The 13837-nt window shown below is 39.9% G+C and overlaps 1 protein-coding gene across 5 annotated transcripts; it reads right to left on the bottom strand.

The window, feature by feature from the left end:
* Window positions 1–359: 359 nt before the first annotated feature.
* pou6f1 (POU class 6 homeobox 1) lies at window positions 360–11816 on the bottom strand. Of its 5 annotated transcripts, none has more exons than XM_062427873.1 (11): window positions 11546–11816; window positions 10746–10838; window positions 9565–9739; window positions 9285–9421; window positions 8373–8598; window positions 6463–6722; window positions 6204–6332; window positions 5320–5646; window positions 5003–5159; window positions 4751–4919; window positions 360–2688 (listed from the first exon to the last, which is right to left on the bottom strand). In XM_062427873.1, exons 2-11 carry the CDS (start codon window positions 10797–10799, stop codon window positions 2343–2345), a joined length of 1980 nt encoding a protein of 659 aa, XP_062283857.1. In that variant the 5' UTR covers window positions 10800–10838; window positions 11546–11816; the 3' UTR covers window positions 360–2342. The 5 variants fall into 5 exon arrangements, with proteins under 5 accessions (XP_062283857.1, XP_062283860.1, XP_062283858.1 ...); XM_062427876.1 differs by having other exon boundaries at window positions 5003–5138; XM_062427874.1 differs by lacking the exon at window positions 11546–11816 and adding an exon at window positions 11023–11128.
* Between the last annotated feature and the right edge of the window lie 2021 nt (window positions 11817–13837).

Raw genomic sequence — 13837 nt, 5'->3', positions numbered from 1 at the left:
TAAACACGTTAAATATGTAAAAATGAAGAAAAAACCCTCCTCCTGAGCAAAATCTTCTGACTTCAGATGTAACCCCCTTTGTAACCATCTACATTTTCATAAATAACTGTAATTTAAGTACACATTTTTTTCTCAGTAACTCTAATGGATTACAGTGTATGGTTTGAGTCTTAATCCCAGTCCTAGTCATCGGAGTGGGAGGTACTGGGAGATGTGTTGTGCAGTCTGAAGTTGTGCTATATTTTTCTTGAAGAAATAACTTTTTCTCCCATTTTCTAATAATTATTGGTCACTATAAGCTACTGTAAAGGTTATAAAAAGTTGTATCAAACCACAACAACACAGAGTAATTAATAAAGACAGGATTTATTTTATTATTTGACAAAAAAAAAGGACAAAAACCTTTGCTTTCCCCTGTATCTTGCAAAGACCTGACCTTTGTGTGTGCTTTGCAGAGTCAAATGCCTAATAAATGATATCTTATTATTGTAATTTAGTCCATCTTTTCTCTAGTCATAACTTAGTATAGGCTATTAAACAATATTATATATTGTCTTCCCATATTGAGCATGAAAGTATAACATGTTAAAGAAAGACCTTTGCATTAATTATTCGTACATTTAGGTGTATGTCCACTGAAAAGTAGCCCGTCTCAAAAGGCAAATATGAGTTATAACATAAAATTAACCATTCAATGTGTCACTGCAACCAAAAGTCTTTTAAAGATGTGATTTATGCATATTAGCATTGATATTTCATCTGCAGTTTTATATTTCATCTGCATAAAAAGTACATTAATCATAACGATCGATGTTGCTTGTCATGTTGATGATTGCAATTTTGCCAGCACTGCTACATTTTGCAAAGCTTTTTGCTCTCCAAGAACACTGAAACACAGAAGTTAAATTCTCTCGCATACATAATTGGAAATTTGAACTGTACAAAATCACTGCAACCCTTTTACTCCTCCTGCTGTCACTAAAGTGCAAAGAATTCTTGAAGAATTGCCAAAGGTAAAAATAACTGCCATTATATTGTCACAGTAAATAACTCCATACTGCACATGCAAACACACCCATCTAACTCATTCAACTTGAAAATCATAGCACGTTAAACCACAATACACCTTCCTTGGCTGAACAGTTATTCAAACAAATGTAATTCAATTAATCAATTTGATTTATATTAGGCTTATTAAGGATATTTAAAAAAGCTGGCACTAATGTATGAGGCAATTCAAGACTATTTTAAGTTGACCAGGCCAATTATGCTCCTATTTTAAAAGATATACTGTATCTACCTTGGGATGAGAAGCGCAGCAGAAGCAATTTCAGGCCATTAAAGAAACAGTTACAACAACGAACAGTAAAAAACACAGAATACTCTCAGAGTATCATAAGCACATTAAACAGAATGTGTAAAAACAGGACGGACTGTGGAGACTTCACATTCATTTGTGTCACCCCACATACAGTATGTGTCAGTAACTCACAAATGAAACAAACCATATAAAAAAAAATGTGAAATGTTTACATTTGTGGCAGCATAGGCAATAGTCTAAACTACAACTTGATTTTAAAAAGAACTCATCATCCATGAACGTCAGAAATGACTCTCTCTATGGACACACTTCACACTGCTAATAAGAAATATCAAAATGATGATTGTCCCAAAACACTTATACATAACACTCTTAACGCAGAGTCAAGAGTCCATGGAGAGTTATGTGATTTTTGGTGTTCCTTAGACAACTAATTCTAATTAAAATATAGCTAGGTTAGAGGTTAATGCCTACATGTTGCCTACATAATTTCTGCTTAATTTAATATATTCTATGTTTATTTTAGGAGAGTTACTCCTGCAGTACAAATGTCATGTGAATATAAAATAAATGAGCAGCACATTTTCAAAACATCCATGCTGGCAAAAGCACATTATTCAAATATCAGGGTGATGTCAGTCATTGTGTCAAAGTAACATTTATGTGATTAAAATCAACACGACTTCATGTAAACCAGAGGGCTAGCCTAGAAAACCACTTGTATAAAAGTTTAACAAATGTGTTTATGTTATTATCAATGTATTATCACTGTATATGATAAGAGGACCATGCAGTTTGACTTAGTACCCACCACACACAAGTAGTGAACACACATACAGCCTTAAAAACACAATAACTTACTTCAGTACTCTTCCATAAGGCTTGAAATATGTGTTATTTCCTTCATTTTCTGATTTTCTTTCAATCTCATAAGAGTTTGAACCGTATTACAGACAGGCTTCAAAGTTCAACCTCCCGACAGGACAGAAGATTTGTGGCAGAGTCTCACAGAACTATGTCGCTACTGGACCTGGAAGACATTGATCTTGCTTGTGTTTTTCAGCGTCTGTCGCCGGTTGCAGAACCATACTCGCACAACCTCTCGATCATAGTTTAACTCCCTTGCGATTTCTGTAATCTCTTGGCCTGTTGGCAGAGCGTTCTTCTCAAAGTAGGAGTTAAGGACTTCTATTGCCTGTGGTGTGAAACTTGTGCGCCGCTTGCGTTTTTTTGACGGTTCACCGCCAACAAACTCCATCAGGTTCTGTTGGCCTTTCTGGTTCCAATGCTCAGCTTCAGCCAGCCACTTCTCCAACACTGGCTTCAACTTCTGAGCGCTTTTTGGGGTGATATCCAGCTTTTCAAACCTGTGAGATATAAAAAAAACTGTTCAATCTGAACTACTTCATAAAAACACACTGCATGTAACTCAGAAATTAAATCATTTCCATCCATTCACATAGACCCAATTAGAAGGGAAGTAACTTGGACATTTTGGTTACTAGTCCACCAAGCTTTAACCAGCCTATTGACAAATGTCTCATTATTTTACATAATTTACTTTCTTACTGTTATATAATGAAGGGCTGCAATGCTGTCCATATTAAAAATGCCACTTCAAAATCTTGAACCATTTGGACGTTTTTTTCCCAATTCATCTTCACTGACTACTTCATTTTTATGTAGACTTCAGTCTGAGCAAGGAAAATGTTGAATGTTACTGTTATGTTTCCTAATCACATCCATATTTATGCATTTATAAATGTGGAAAAAATGGCAGCCAGTTAGTTTAACAGCTGCTGCTTTGCTCTGTATAATATATATATATATAGCGGCCAACTCTCATACATTGACTGTGACAGTCACACAATTTGACATTTATTACACAATCACCCACCACACGTCTGTTTTCTCCTGCAGTGTAAAACACATTCATAACCCATAATACTGTGGCGTGAAAAAAGTAAACTCAGCGCACAGACCGATCAGACAGAGCAGCACAGCACAAAAGCAGCAAGTTATTCAGACCACCAGGGTTAAAGTGAGAAACACATTTCTATTCCAGTCAATTGTATTTATATAGCACTAACATTTCCAAGAGATCTAACATTCCCCCATGATCAAGCACTTGGCAACGGCGTCAAGGAAAAGACTCCTCTTTAATGAGAAGAAACCTGGAGCAGAACCGGGCTCTAGGTGGGCGGCCATCTGCCTTGACCACTATTTGAGCTTGCTCTCTCTCCAAAACTATGGGAAAGATATCAAGTTAGTAATATGCATTAATGGTATATAAGTGCTTACAGATGGAGAGGGGGAAAGCAGGAGAGATTATGTTGTGATGTATTCCAATGCATGCAGCTCCATCTCCTCTAGCACCATGCACATGCAGGTAGGAGTGACAGTTAGTTACTATGGTAACAGGGATGCTCTGTCACTCTGAAACTTTCTCATGATTCCCAATAATAGGTTTTACCATCTTAGACTACATATTGTTTTTATAAATATAATTTTAAATAAGAAATATCCCCTCTAATATTTCCTGTCCTGATCCACCCAATGGTAAACTGTTCTTAATGCAATTTTGGTTTTCAAAGAACCCTCAATCTAACTAATGTGCATGTAATCAGGCGTCCATGCTTGCACATGCTGTCTTTTGTGTGTGGGCAGTGGGGATTGCTCACGGATTTCAATCACTGACCTTGTGGATTTCCGTCATGTTAACCTGACAGATACGAAATGGTCATTTGTCTAATTATATGAATTTGTTGGGTGTTAGACAGGATCTGTCAGTGTAACATTGTAGAGCTGGCCTAAATAAAGTTATTGCAGCACTAAACAAGGCCAGACAGCGGTCAAGTGGGTCAATTTACCATGAATGACCCAGCCCTTCACCCCAGGGAACAAATCTCACTCAAAGCTGAGGTTAAACGTTGGCAGCACTGGTTGGCAGCTGTTTCTTCCCTTTTCCAGTCTTAATGCTAAGCTAAGCAAACCGGCTACTTGCTGTAAGAAGACATGAGAGAGTGTAGGTGTATTTCCAAACTGTCTAGCTATTGCTTTAAGGGTTTAATACTATATTCTGTTACAAGATTCAAGAACTTTATTTTCCATTTGTGCATACACACATACAAACTCTTGTGCGGTCGTTCAAAGAGTCATACAATTATGTTACTGAGATTGCACTTAACCCACTAAGCATGACTGTTGCAACATAATCAGTGTAGATGAGTAGATGTTAATATTTTACTTGCATTGCGACTGCAATTTATCATAGGCAAACATGGTCAGTATTTGCACATGTCAAATGCACTCTTTACACCTGTCATTGATGCAACACTGATGCTTTATGAAGAGAAATAAATACACATAATTTACAGTAAATTTCTGTGGCAAAGCTTCCAAATTAAAGGCCACAGGGGCTGTATTTACCTGCAAATGGCAGACTGGCTGTAGGCCGGACCCTCAGTTGCAGTCAGGGCCTGCCCTACTTGTGTCTGCGTGAGGCCCAAGGACAGCCGACGGATCTTGAAGTTCTTGGCAAACTCTCGAATCTCCTCCAGATTAATGCCTTCCTCGTTGCTGACTACCTGCTGGGGTTCTACAATTGTGAAAAGTCTGGTTAAAAATATCTACCTACTTAAAATGGATCTATGTCTTGGTAGGAGAAGCAGGTGTACTTACTGTTGACAAGCTGGCCCACTTTTGCCATGTCTCCACAGGTTATTGGTACTGTGGAGGAGAGCGTGGTGGCTGTCTTCAGTACAGAGGGCTGCGGGGCGATGACAACTGGTGACTGGGTGACAGCCGTTACTGAAGCCTGAAAGGGAAGGAATAAATCCTAACAATAATAATAATTAAATATCTTCAGGAATTCATTATCTGCCATCTGTGTCTATTTAAAGTTCATGGAGTAATTTTTTTGTCTCTTTCAGCTTTCAAGTGTAGCTGCATGCTTTCTAAACCTCAAAAGAAAATTCATATAGATTTTGTTTGCCTACCTGCGTGCTTGGTTTGGAAAATGTTGGCTGAGCTGTAGCTTTGGTCAGAACTGAAGCAGAAGTCGTGACTGTGGCGGGTCCGTTCCCTACAGTGGCAATTAGCTGGCCCTGGGTGTTGAAAAGCAACTGTGGGGCTACAGTCTGAACCTGGAGACCCTGGAGACCCTGGAGTCCCTGGAGTCCCTGGAGTCCCTGGAGACCCTGGAGACCCTGGAGACCCTGGAGACCCTGGAGACCCTGGAGACTCTGGAGACCCTGTAGGGTGGGAGTTGCACCCCCTCCAGCCAGAGAAGCTGGATTCAACAAGAGCGGGAGGGTTCCTATGACCTATGAACATATGAAATGTTTGAATTCATCATAGTATTCACTTACCAAACCCACTTCAAGGACACTAAAGGACCAGGCATGGCAGTATTTTTGCGTCTGTGAAATAAGTAGATCCTATTAGCAATTAACTAGGAAGGAAATCATGTCTTTCAAGATTAAACACAGCACTACTAACCCCAATGAGCTGCGATAATGATAAGATTGAGTAATGGAACTGTTGGAGAGGACAATCAGTTTTCACAGAGAAAGTCTCGCTCCAGTGATTTGAAATAGCACTGCCGATTAATGTTCACTGGAGACTGGCGCTTGTTTTAAGAAAAACAGAAGCTATGCATGAAAATATTATGACTTCTGGCCTAATGATACACTACTACAAGGACAAGGATGATGATTTTTCCAGATCTTTCATTATATGTAAGGCACATTTCCTTTAGCTGGAATTATACAGAGAGAAAGCAGGCAATCGGGGGTGGTGCAAAAGAAGCAGATCATAAGTCAAGTCTATACAATACAACACAATACAATACAATACAATACAATAATTTTAGGTTACCCACCTGCCCTTGAGCATTTGTGATAAGCTGACTGGTAATGCCAGCCATGTTGGACATGGCACTTGTGATGATGGGAGTAGAGGTGAGGGAACTGAGGAACTGGGGCTGCCCTCCCAGGGAAGCCGCATTGATCTGAACAGAAAATTGCAACATAAGTATAGAGCACAGGTAAATAAAAACCCATGACTCACACGTTAGATGTAAACAGTGCAGTGCAGTGAGTTGCAGGAACAGAAGTAAATATTTGAATTGGCACTCTTACAATAGCAGGATTGATGGAGATTCCTGCAGTCTGAAGTGCTGCTATGGATATGTTGGACTGAGAGACGGGGGTGGTGATCGGTGTCGCCTGTGCTGCCGCCACCTGAGCAGCAGTTACTTGAGTATTGGTCACCTGTGTTGGCTGAGACGTCACCTGCTGCATAGCAGCCTGCACTTGCTGTAAGGAAGCTGCTTGAGGCTGGAACACCGTCTGTGCATTTGTCTGCAGCTGGGGCTGGACTGAGTTCAGGACTGTTGCAGCTGAGAGAAAATATAAAAGTATGCAACATGTTATTGTTCTGTTCAGTTATTCATTGTTAGAAAACATTTTAACAAGACAAGAGTCACATGAGCACTTCTGTGAGGCTGTACTGAGACTCAGGGCTTTGGGCTAAGGTTAGCATGGTGACATGTTCACAATGACAATGTTAGCATACTCAAACTTAGCATATGATTTATCAGATATAATGTTTTCTATATGCACCATCTTAGTTTAACATGTTATCATTGTAACATTTGATCATTAGTATAAACACAAAGAATGTCATAAATCAGAGTAAGGCACTTAAAGAAAAAGTTAGGGATCACAATTATCATTAGTTCATCCTCATCATCATGCATCCTGGGGGGGACATGAATGTTTAAACCACATGTCAAACATTTCCATTTCTACATTTCCAAGTTTCATCCAATAGTCGTTGACACATTTTACTGGAAGACACATGTGAAACTCATAATAAGGGAAATCAGGAGATTAACAAAGTCATTACAATTCATTCTTTTGGGACACAAGCTGAACTATCTTCCAAATAAAATGGTAATCCAAAGTGGTGGACTGACCAACTTATACTGCTATCCTTAAACAATGGTGATCCATTTATATTGGTATTTAAACATGATTATATAGAGGTGTGGTTACAAGTTGGTAGATTACAAATAAAATAGATAAAAATGAACACATGTCCGTGTATTAATCAGCACAAAATTGAGCAACCAAAAACAACAACAAATAGAACACATCTGTTTTGCAACCCCACACCCACCCATATCCTTCCCTTTGGATCCCTCCCACTCCACCCAACCTGGACCTTATGAACACAGAGACCAGTTATATTAAGGATTTTGTTATAGTAAACGCTTGTTTCCAGTGTGAAGTATTTTCTGTTCTCTGTCTTTCATGCTTGCTAACATCTCTGAAGTCAAGAAGCCACTTTGTATATTGACAGAAAGAAGAGCTTTCCATCTACAAGCTATTAGTCACTTGGCAGCTGTAAGGGCAAGCCGGAGATATCTCTGCTTAACACAGAGCTCCAAGTTGGAGCTGTCATTAAGTAACAGGACTTCTGGCAAGTAAGGAATCATTTTGGACAATATGCTTGATAGCATCTCTGAAATCCTCTTCCAGAACTCTGTAACCCTTGGGCACTCCCACACCACATGAAAAAAATGTTCCCAATGCATTATGATTGCGTAAAGCTTTCATTTAGTGCAATGCGCAGTGAGTGAAGTATGATCTGCGTCTGGAATTAAAATGAATGACTTGATGGATGTGGTTCCTGGAAGTTAGTTGCATGTTCTGCCAGATTAGTTTCCAACTTGGGTGGGAGCTATTTGAGGAGAGGTCTGCCTTCCACAATCTGTCAATAGAAAGGGGCTTACGGGAGGCCTTATGCAAAATGGAATATATTGTCAAGAGCAGTCCGCTGGGGCTGGTCAGAGCTGTATGAAATGGATGTGTGGTGAAGGTTATGTTGGAGACAGAAACAGAAAGATTTGACAGGTAGATTGAAATGATTCTGGATGTCCTGAAATCCAAAGAGGCCCACAAAATGTCACAAAGGGTGTACTGCTCCATTGAGGGAATGAAACCAGTTGGCTAATGGAGGTTACAGTTATGTTTTTGTGTATTACCTTGGAGGCCAGCGAAGGGCAGCTTGAGGAGGTTTCCAGCCGTGTTAGCTGCTGTGAGCCCGGGGAGCGTGGCAACGCTGTTGGTAGGGAGGGTGAGAACAGCCAAACCGCCCTGGCCACCGATGGAGCCCGCCATACTGATGGGGATGAGCAGGGGCTGGCCAAGTGACCCTGTCTGGGCCATCATACCGGTCATCAGAGTGGCCAAACTTTCCTGGGTCAGCACCTAATGTAGTGTAGGAAAATATTTGTCTTACATCAACATTTGTGACTGGGACGAACACTCAGATTGTATTTTTTACCTCCTTTACCTATTTACACTGGCATTCTTCTGTTTTTACAGGAGGAAGTTTTCTGAACTAAAAAGTAATACATTTTTTATTGCATGTGTTTAATTGAGTGCTTTGTGTTGTTTAATTTTGCCTTACTGTATGTTGTGATTTTTGGTGAGGCGGTGGTTTGTATTAGTTAGAATTTTCTCCAGATGTTGGCTTTGCTTTTCCAACACTTTGCACAACCTCAGACTATGTATTCAGGTGTTTGGGTTTAAATGAGTTCCATTTATCACAGCGACGATGCACCAGAGACAACTACCTCAGTAAGAGACTTCAGTAAATCACCTACAGTAGCCTGTGGCTGATAATAGTAATATTAATCCTTCTGACACACTGAATATTAGGCAAGAAATAATATGTGAACAGGGTGAAATGTGCAAAGGACACCATATCAATCTTAAGATTAATTTTGGCCCCCCCTTATTTGTACTTTACGGACATTTCCTGCAATGTCAACGCAACCAAAGTCCTTTGTTCATTTCTGACTTGGAGAAGACCAAACTAACGACCACAACTGTGTCTGATGGCTAAAGATGAATACAGAAAGAGCAGTGAATGCGTAATTTCACATTCATACCTGTGGACAGCTTTGTACTGTGATGGGCATGGTGGCCTGGTGCTGCGGCAAGGACACACTGATGGGAACCGCAGGAGTCAGCGTTTGGATAGCAGGAGCCAGAGCCTCTACAGACACCACCTGCTGCTCACCCGGCACTGCAGGAGCAAAGGGAGCACAGACACGGTTTGGCTCTTACTGACATTTGCAGTGTTTCTCACAGCTGTCGTTCACATTTGTATTACAGCTGTGTCATGTTTGTATGTGTAATTAATCATCTGCTAGTTTATCCATGGCTCACCTACTCCCCCGTTGTTCTGGGGTACGGCGTGGCCATCGTCTGGTTGCTCCGTGGACTGAGCCGCTTCCTCCTCAGCTTTGCCTTCACTCTTCCCATCAGATCCTGATGATGGCAGAGACGCATCGACCTCCACCTCTAGCACACGAATAGTCTCATGGCCAGACATCACAATCACCTGCACAACAATCAGGAGTTAAAAGCTGAGATGATTCAAATTAAGGAGGGAGCTTCCTTCTTTATTCTATTTTTTCAGTGTTTTGTTAAAATGATGACAAATAAATCATCATTTTAAGTAAATAAAACATTTTAATATGGTAAAAATCCCACTTGATCTACCACCTGAAGGGTCACAAAAATAGCAACATTTAGTATTTTTCCATCTCTATCACTTCTCCGTCTAACTACATGTAGTTTCATGTAGTAAATCTGATTTATAATTGACGGGTGATCGATGGTATGCAATCATGAATGACCTAGAGGTGAGACAGCGAGACAACCTGGGCTGCGGGACAAGATGCAGAGAGACAATGCAGGAAGAGAGAGGAAGATGCATACCTGGTTGTCTTTGGCAGGGAATTTCAAAGTGCAGGGTTTAAATGGCTGAAAAAAGACTTCTGCAGTCAGACAGTGAATGGCTAAGGAGAACAGAGAAGCCAAGCACATGTTAGGACACAATGACCCGAAACAAACAAACAAACAAACAAAAAAAAGAGACACAAATGAAGAGAGCATGAGTACAACAAAACAATGACAAAGAGCATCAGCCAACAAGCAGCTCAAGCAATGCTTTCTTCAAGCTGCCCTCTGTGCATCCGTGAAGAGCATTGCTTATGTTTGCTGACTATGTCTACACAGCATGTTACTAGAGAGAGAAAAAAAACACAATCAATTATTAAGCATGGCATTTTAAAGATCGGTAACCCTCACAAGCAAAAGACCAGCAGGTATTAATAGGTGGTAAAACACGCAGACACAAAAAAGTGGGCCCTGATCTCAAATGAACTGCTGTGTGGAGTTAATCGTTCCATTATGATATGGCATGTTGTTGGCACATGGAGGGTGACAAAAGCAAACAGCAGCAAAGAACCTCAAAGACAACGTGAGTTATCGGGGGTTTGGCTCGGCTCAGTGTGTGCTTATGGTGGGAGGAGAAAGCCCTTTGACAGACAGGTGAGTGTTACCTGCTCATTGACAGTGAGTGGGGCATCTTTGGCAGGGAGATCCTGGGAGTTCATGGCTCGCTGCACCTCCACGCTCACTGTCTTCCTGGCATCCTGAGTATAAACAAAAGCAGGTTAAATAAACTCTGAGAAACTTATCTTCAAGACTAATCTGTTTTGCAGCCATTTGAGAAATAAAAACATATATTCAGTGTCATGATTGTGACCCATGCTACCCCCACACACACACTTTAGAGACAATGCTGGTTTACACAGACCCACACATGGAAAGGACTACCTTTTCTTTTCTTTTCTTTTTTTATTCATGGCTATTTCTGTCATTGCAGGACCACACTATTTAGAGGGGCCTATAAACAGGCCACACTGTGTTGCACTTAAGCTGCAGAAAACGTGGTGAAACACACTTGATCGTGGACGTGTAGTGTTTCCACACTCATCACAGAACCGAAAAAGAGCAGAGAGGATGCATTTCCTGCTGCAATGCCCCGTTAGAAAATGAGGATCTGTCAAAAACTTCAGCGGGTGTTGATGGGCTCCCCACCCCCATCCTGCCCAATAAAAGTCTCGCAGCGTCGGCCACTTTTGAACACAAGCTGTAACCACCGAGCGCAGGCGACAGAAATCCTCTCGACCCGTGCCTAGAGACCGAATATTATGTATTTCCCTCTCTTTATCATAAATATATAAATTATGCTAATTACGAACATTGCATATTAACCAAAACTCATTTCCTCTCGCCATTTCGCTGCTGTGCGCGAACAGCAGGCGACAACACAGTCCGGTTATTAAATTCAACTTACCGCGTAAATGCAGCTTATTTTCTGTAATCCCCGGCTCTTATAAAGGTCCTTGTCACAGTTTGTTTCAGTCACACATAATTAAAAATTCATCTCAGCTCCCAGACAGGCGCTGTGACTGCACACAAAAGAGGTATTTGCATTGATAAGGAGGGTTGCAATGTTAGGATCTCCTCTCTCTTAATATTTAATGACGATGCCCTTTCTGCAACAGTTCAGACAATCAGAAATCCTCGAGGTGTCACACAAGATCCTTTTTGAGCTGTAAAGTCGCGCAAAATTGCAACAAAATTGGCCTTTTGCACTACGTCATGAACATAATTTATGCAAGAAAAAATCTTGCATTGAAAAATGTCTGCCTGGACTTGAGAGGTGCCATGGTTCTCTTAAAGGGGACGCGCCTCTTAATAAAAGCTCCACACACAGAGCAGCAATGAAGCCTCTGACACATGCGAATAATACATGAAATGAGTTGCTGCTACACCAATGGTTGACCTACGCATGCTTGTTTAGCTAGAACAAGAATGTATACCTGTTTGATTCTGTTAATGAGTGCAAAATCAAGAGAGAAAAAACGAGGGTGCAATTTATAGGGAGGGGGGTTGTTGGTCTACATATCCCTGCCTCTGCTGGGTTATTTATAGGGACAAAAATGTATCCCCTTCATAGTGATTTATGCTGGCTCACACAGAGACTATATAAAATGTCTCAAACAAATAAATATACGGGTTTTTTTTGTTTGTTTTGTTTTAAAAATCTAATTGAAATTGCTGCAACTTGAGGACAGTCATAAGTGCAACCAATAATAAAATCAGAAGTAGAATTTCACTGTCAGCCCTCAGTGACAATAGAGATGACAGTGTGATGATGGAGATTTGCAAAAATAATGGATGACCCCTCCACAGGAGAGCATGAAAAGAAGACAGAAGTCAAAGCAGAGGTGTTTTTTTTCTGAGATAAGTAGGCAGATATAGCTACTGTAGCCCATTTATTTATATGATGACAGCACTTTGAGCCATTGCATGTTGTATTTTATGCACTTTTTATGTCCAATATTGATGTGTTCAAGTGCTTCGTAGCTCGCTGGATTAGGCTACATTCACACTGCACTGAATGTGGCTAGACAGAAATGATATGGGGTGCCGGTTACAGTTTCATTTACAGTTTCATAGCTGATATATTTTGAATATTTAGCTCACTTTACTCATATTAAGCTTTTTTTTTCTCTTTCATTTGAGGAATAAAATTCATGTCAAACAACATGACACTGATTTATATTTATATTTACCATTTAGATTTAGATTGAACATGTATTTAACATTTAATATTTAGATTCATTTCTTTACGTAGAGGCCGACACATTTTAACACTTATATATATATATAACATAGCCTATTGTTTACATGGATTTCTTTCTCAAATGAAAGAAAAGTGAGCTAAATATGCAAAAAATAAAAAAGCTATAAAACTGTAACCAAAATTTTACAAGTGGCGACCCATAAAATGATGTATTTTAAGAAGAGGAAACTAGAAATATGGCACCTAAAAAAATTGTTATGATATGGTTAACCCTCATATTTTCTCAATGTGTTTGATTAGTGTTGCCATGGAGATTGTAGTTTCACTGAACTGTATTGATATTTTGGTCTGTAACTTTAGATAGCCTGGTCTAAATTGTAAATAACGTCCTTTTTAAATTAGTTGAGGATGAAGAGGCTAATGTAAACTAAACAAACCAGCTGGAGGATAGTGCCTTGTTACCATGGGGACAATTAAACATTTTTCCGAGTTTTAATTGAGAACATATATCTCTTGAGCTACTTTTATCTTATCTCTTATCTTATATAGCCTACTTATTACTTTAAGTGAAGAGCTACCGACCATAAATCAGGCTTTATTGTTCTATATGGATTTATTTTTTTATTGCTATTTTTTTATTTTTTTGTTTTGTTTGTTTGGTTGTTTTTTTCCTTCACATTACATTTTTACATGACCAGTATCATCAGTATGTGAACGGGTCACCGGTCCTGAACTGACCCGCATGCGCAGAAGAACACAAACAAAACGTCACACGCAGCACGCTCCCGGCGCGCGCTCCCGAGGCCCCTGAGCTCAGTTGACGGTTTCATTTTTAATTTGATGAAAACCAGCGAATTAGTGTGTATAAATTAGCATTTAATCTTTTTGTTTTGTTACATATGATCACATCTCCTGTATGTCTGGATGAGGAAAGGCGTGAACATCACATCACATCCATGAGAGTGAAATAATAATAAATCAAACTTATATAGCGCT

This window comes from Scomber scombrus, chromosome 10 (assembly GCF_963691925.1).
Source record: "Scomber scombrus chromosome 10, fScoSco1.1, whole genome shotgun sequence".
In the NCBI taxonomy this organism is placed as follows: Eukaryota; Metazoa; Chordata; class Actinopteri; order Scombriformes; family Scombridae; genus Scomber; species Scomber scombrus.
The sequence above is the reverse complement of the archived record's forward strand: the minus strand, read 5'-3'. Positions and strand labels throughout refer to the sequence as shown.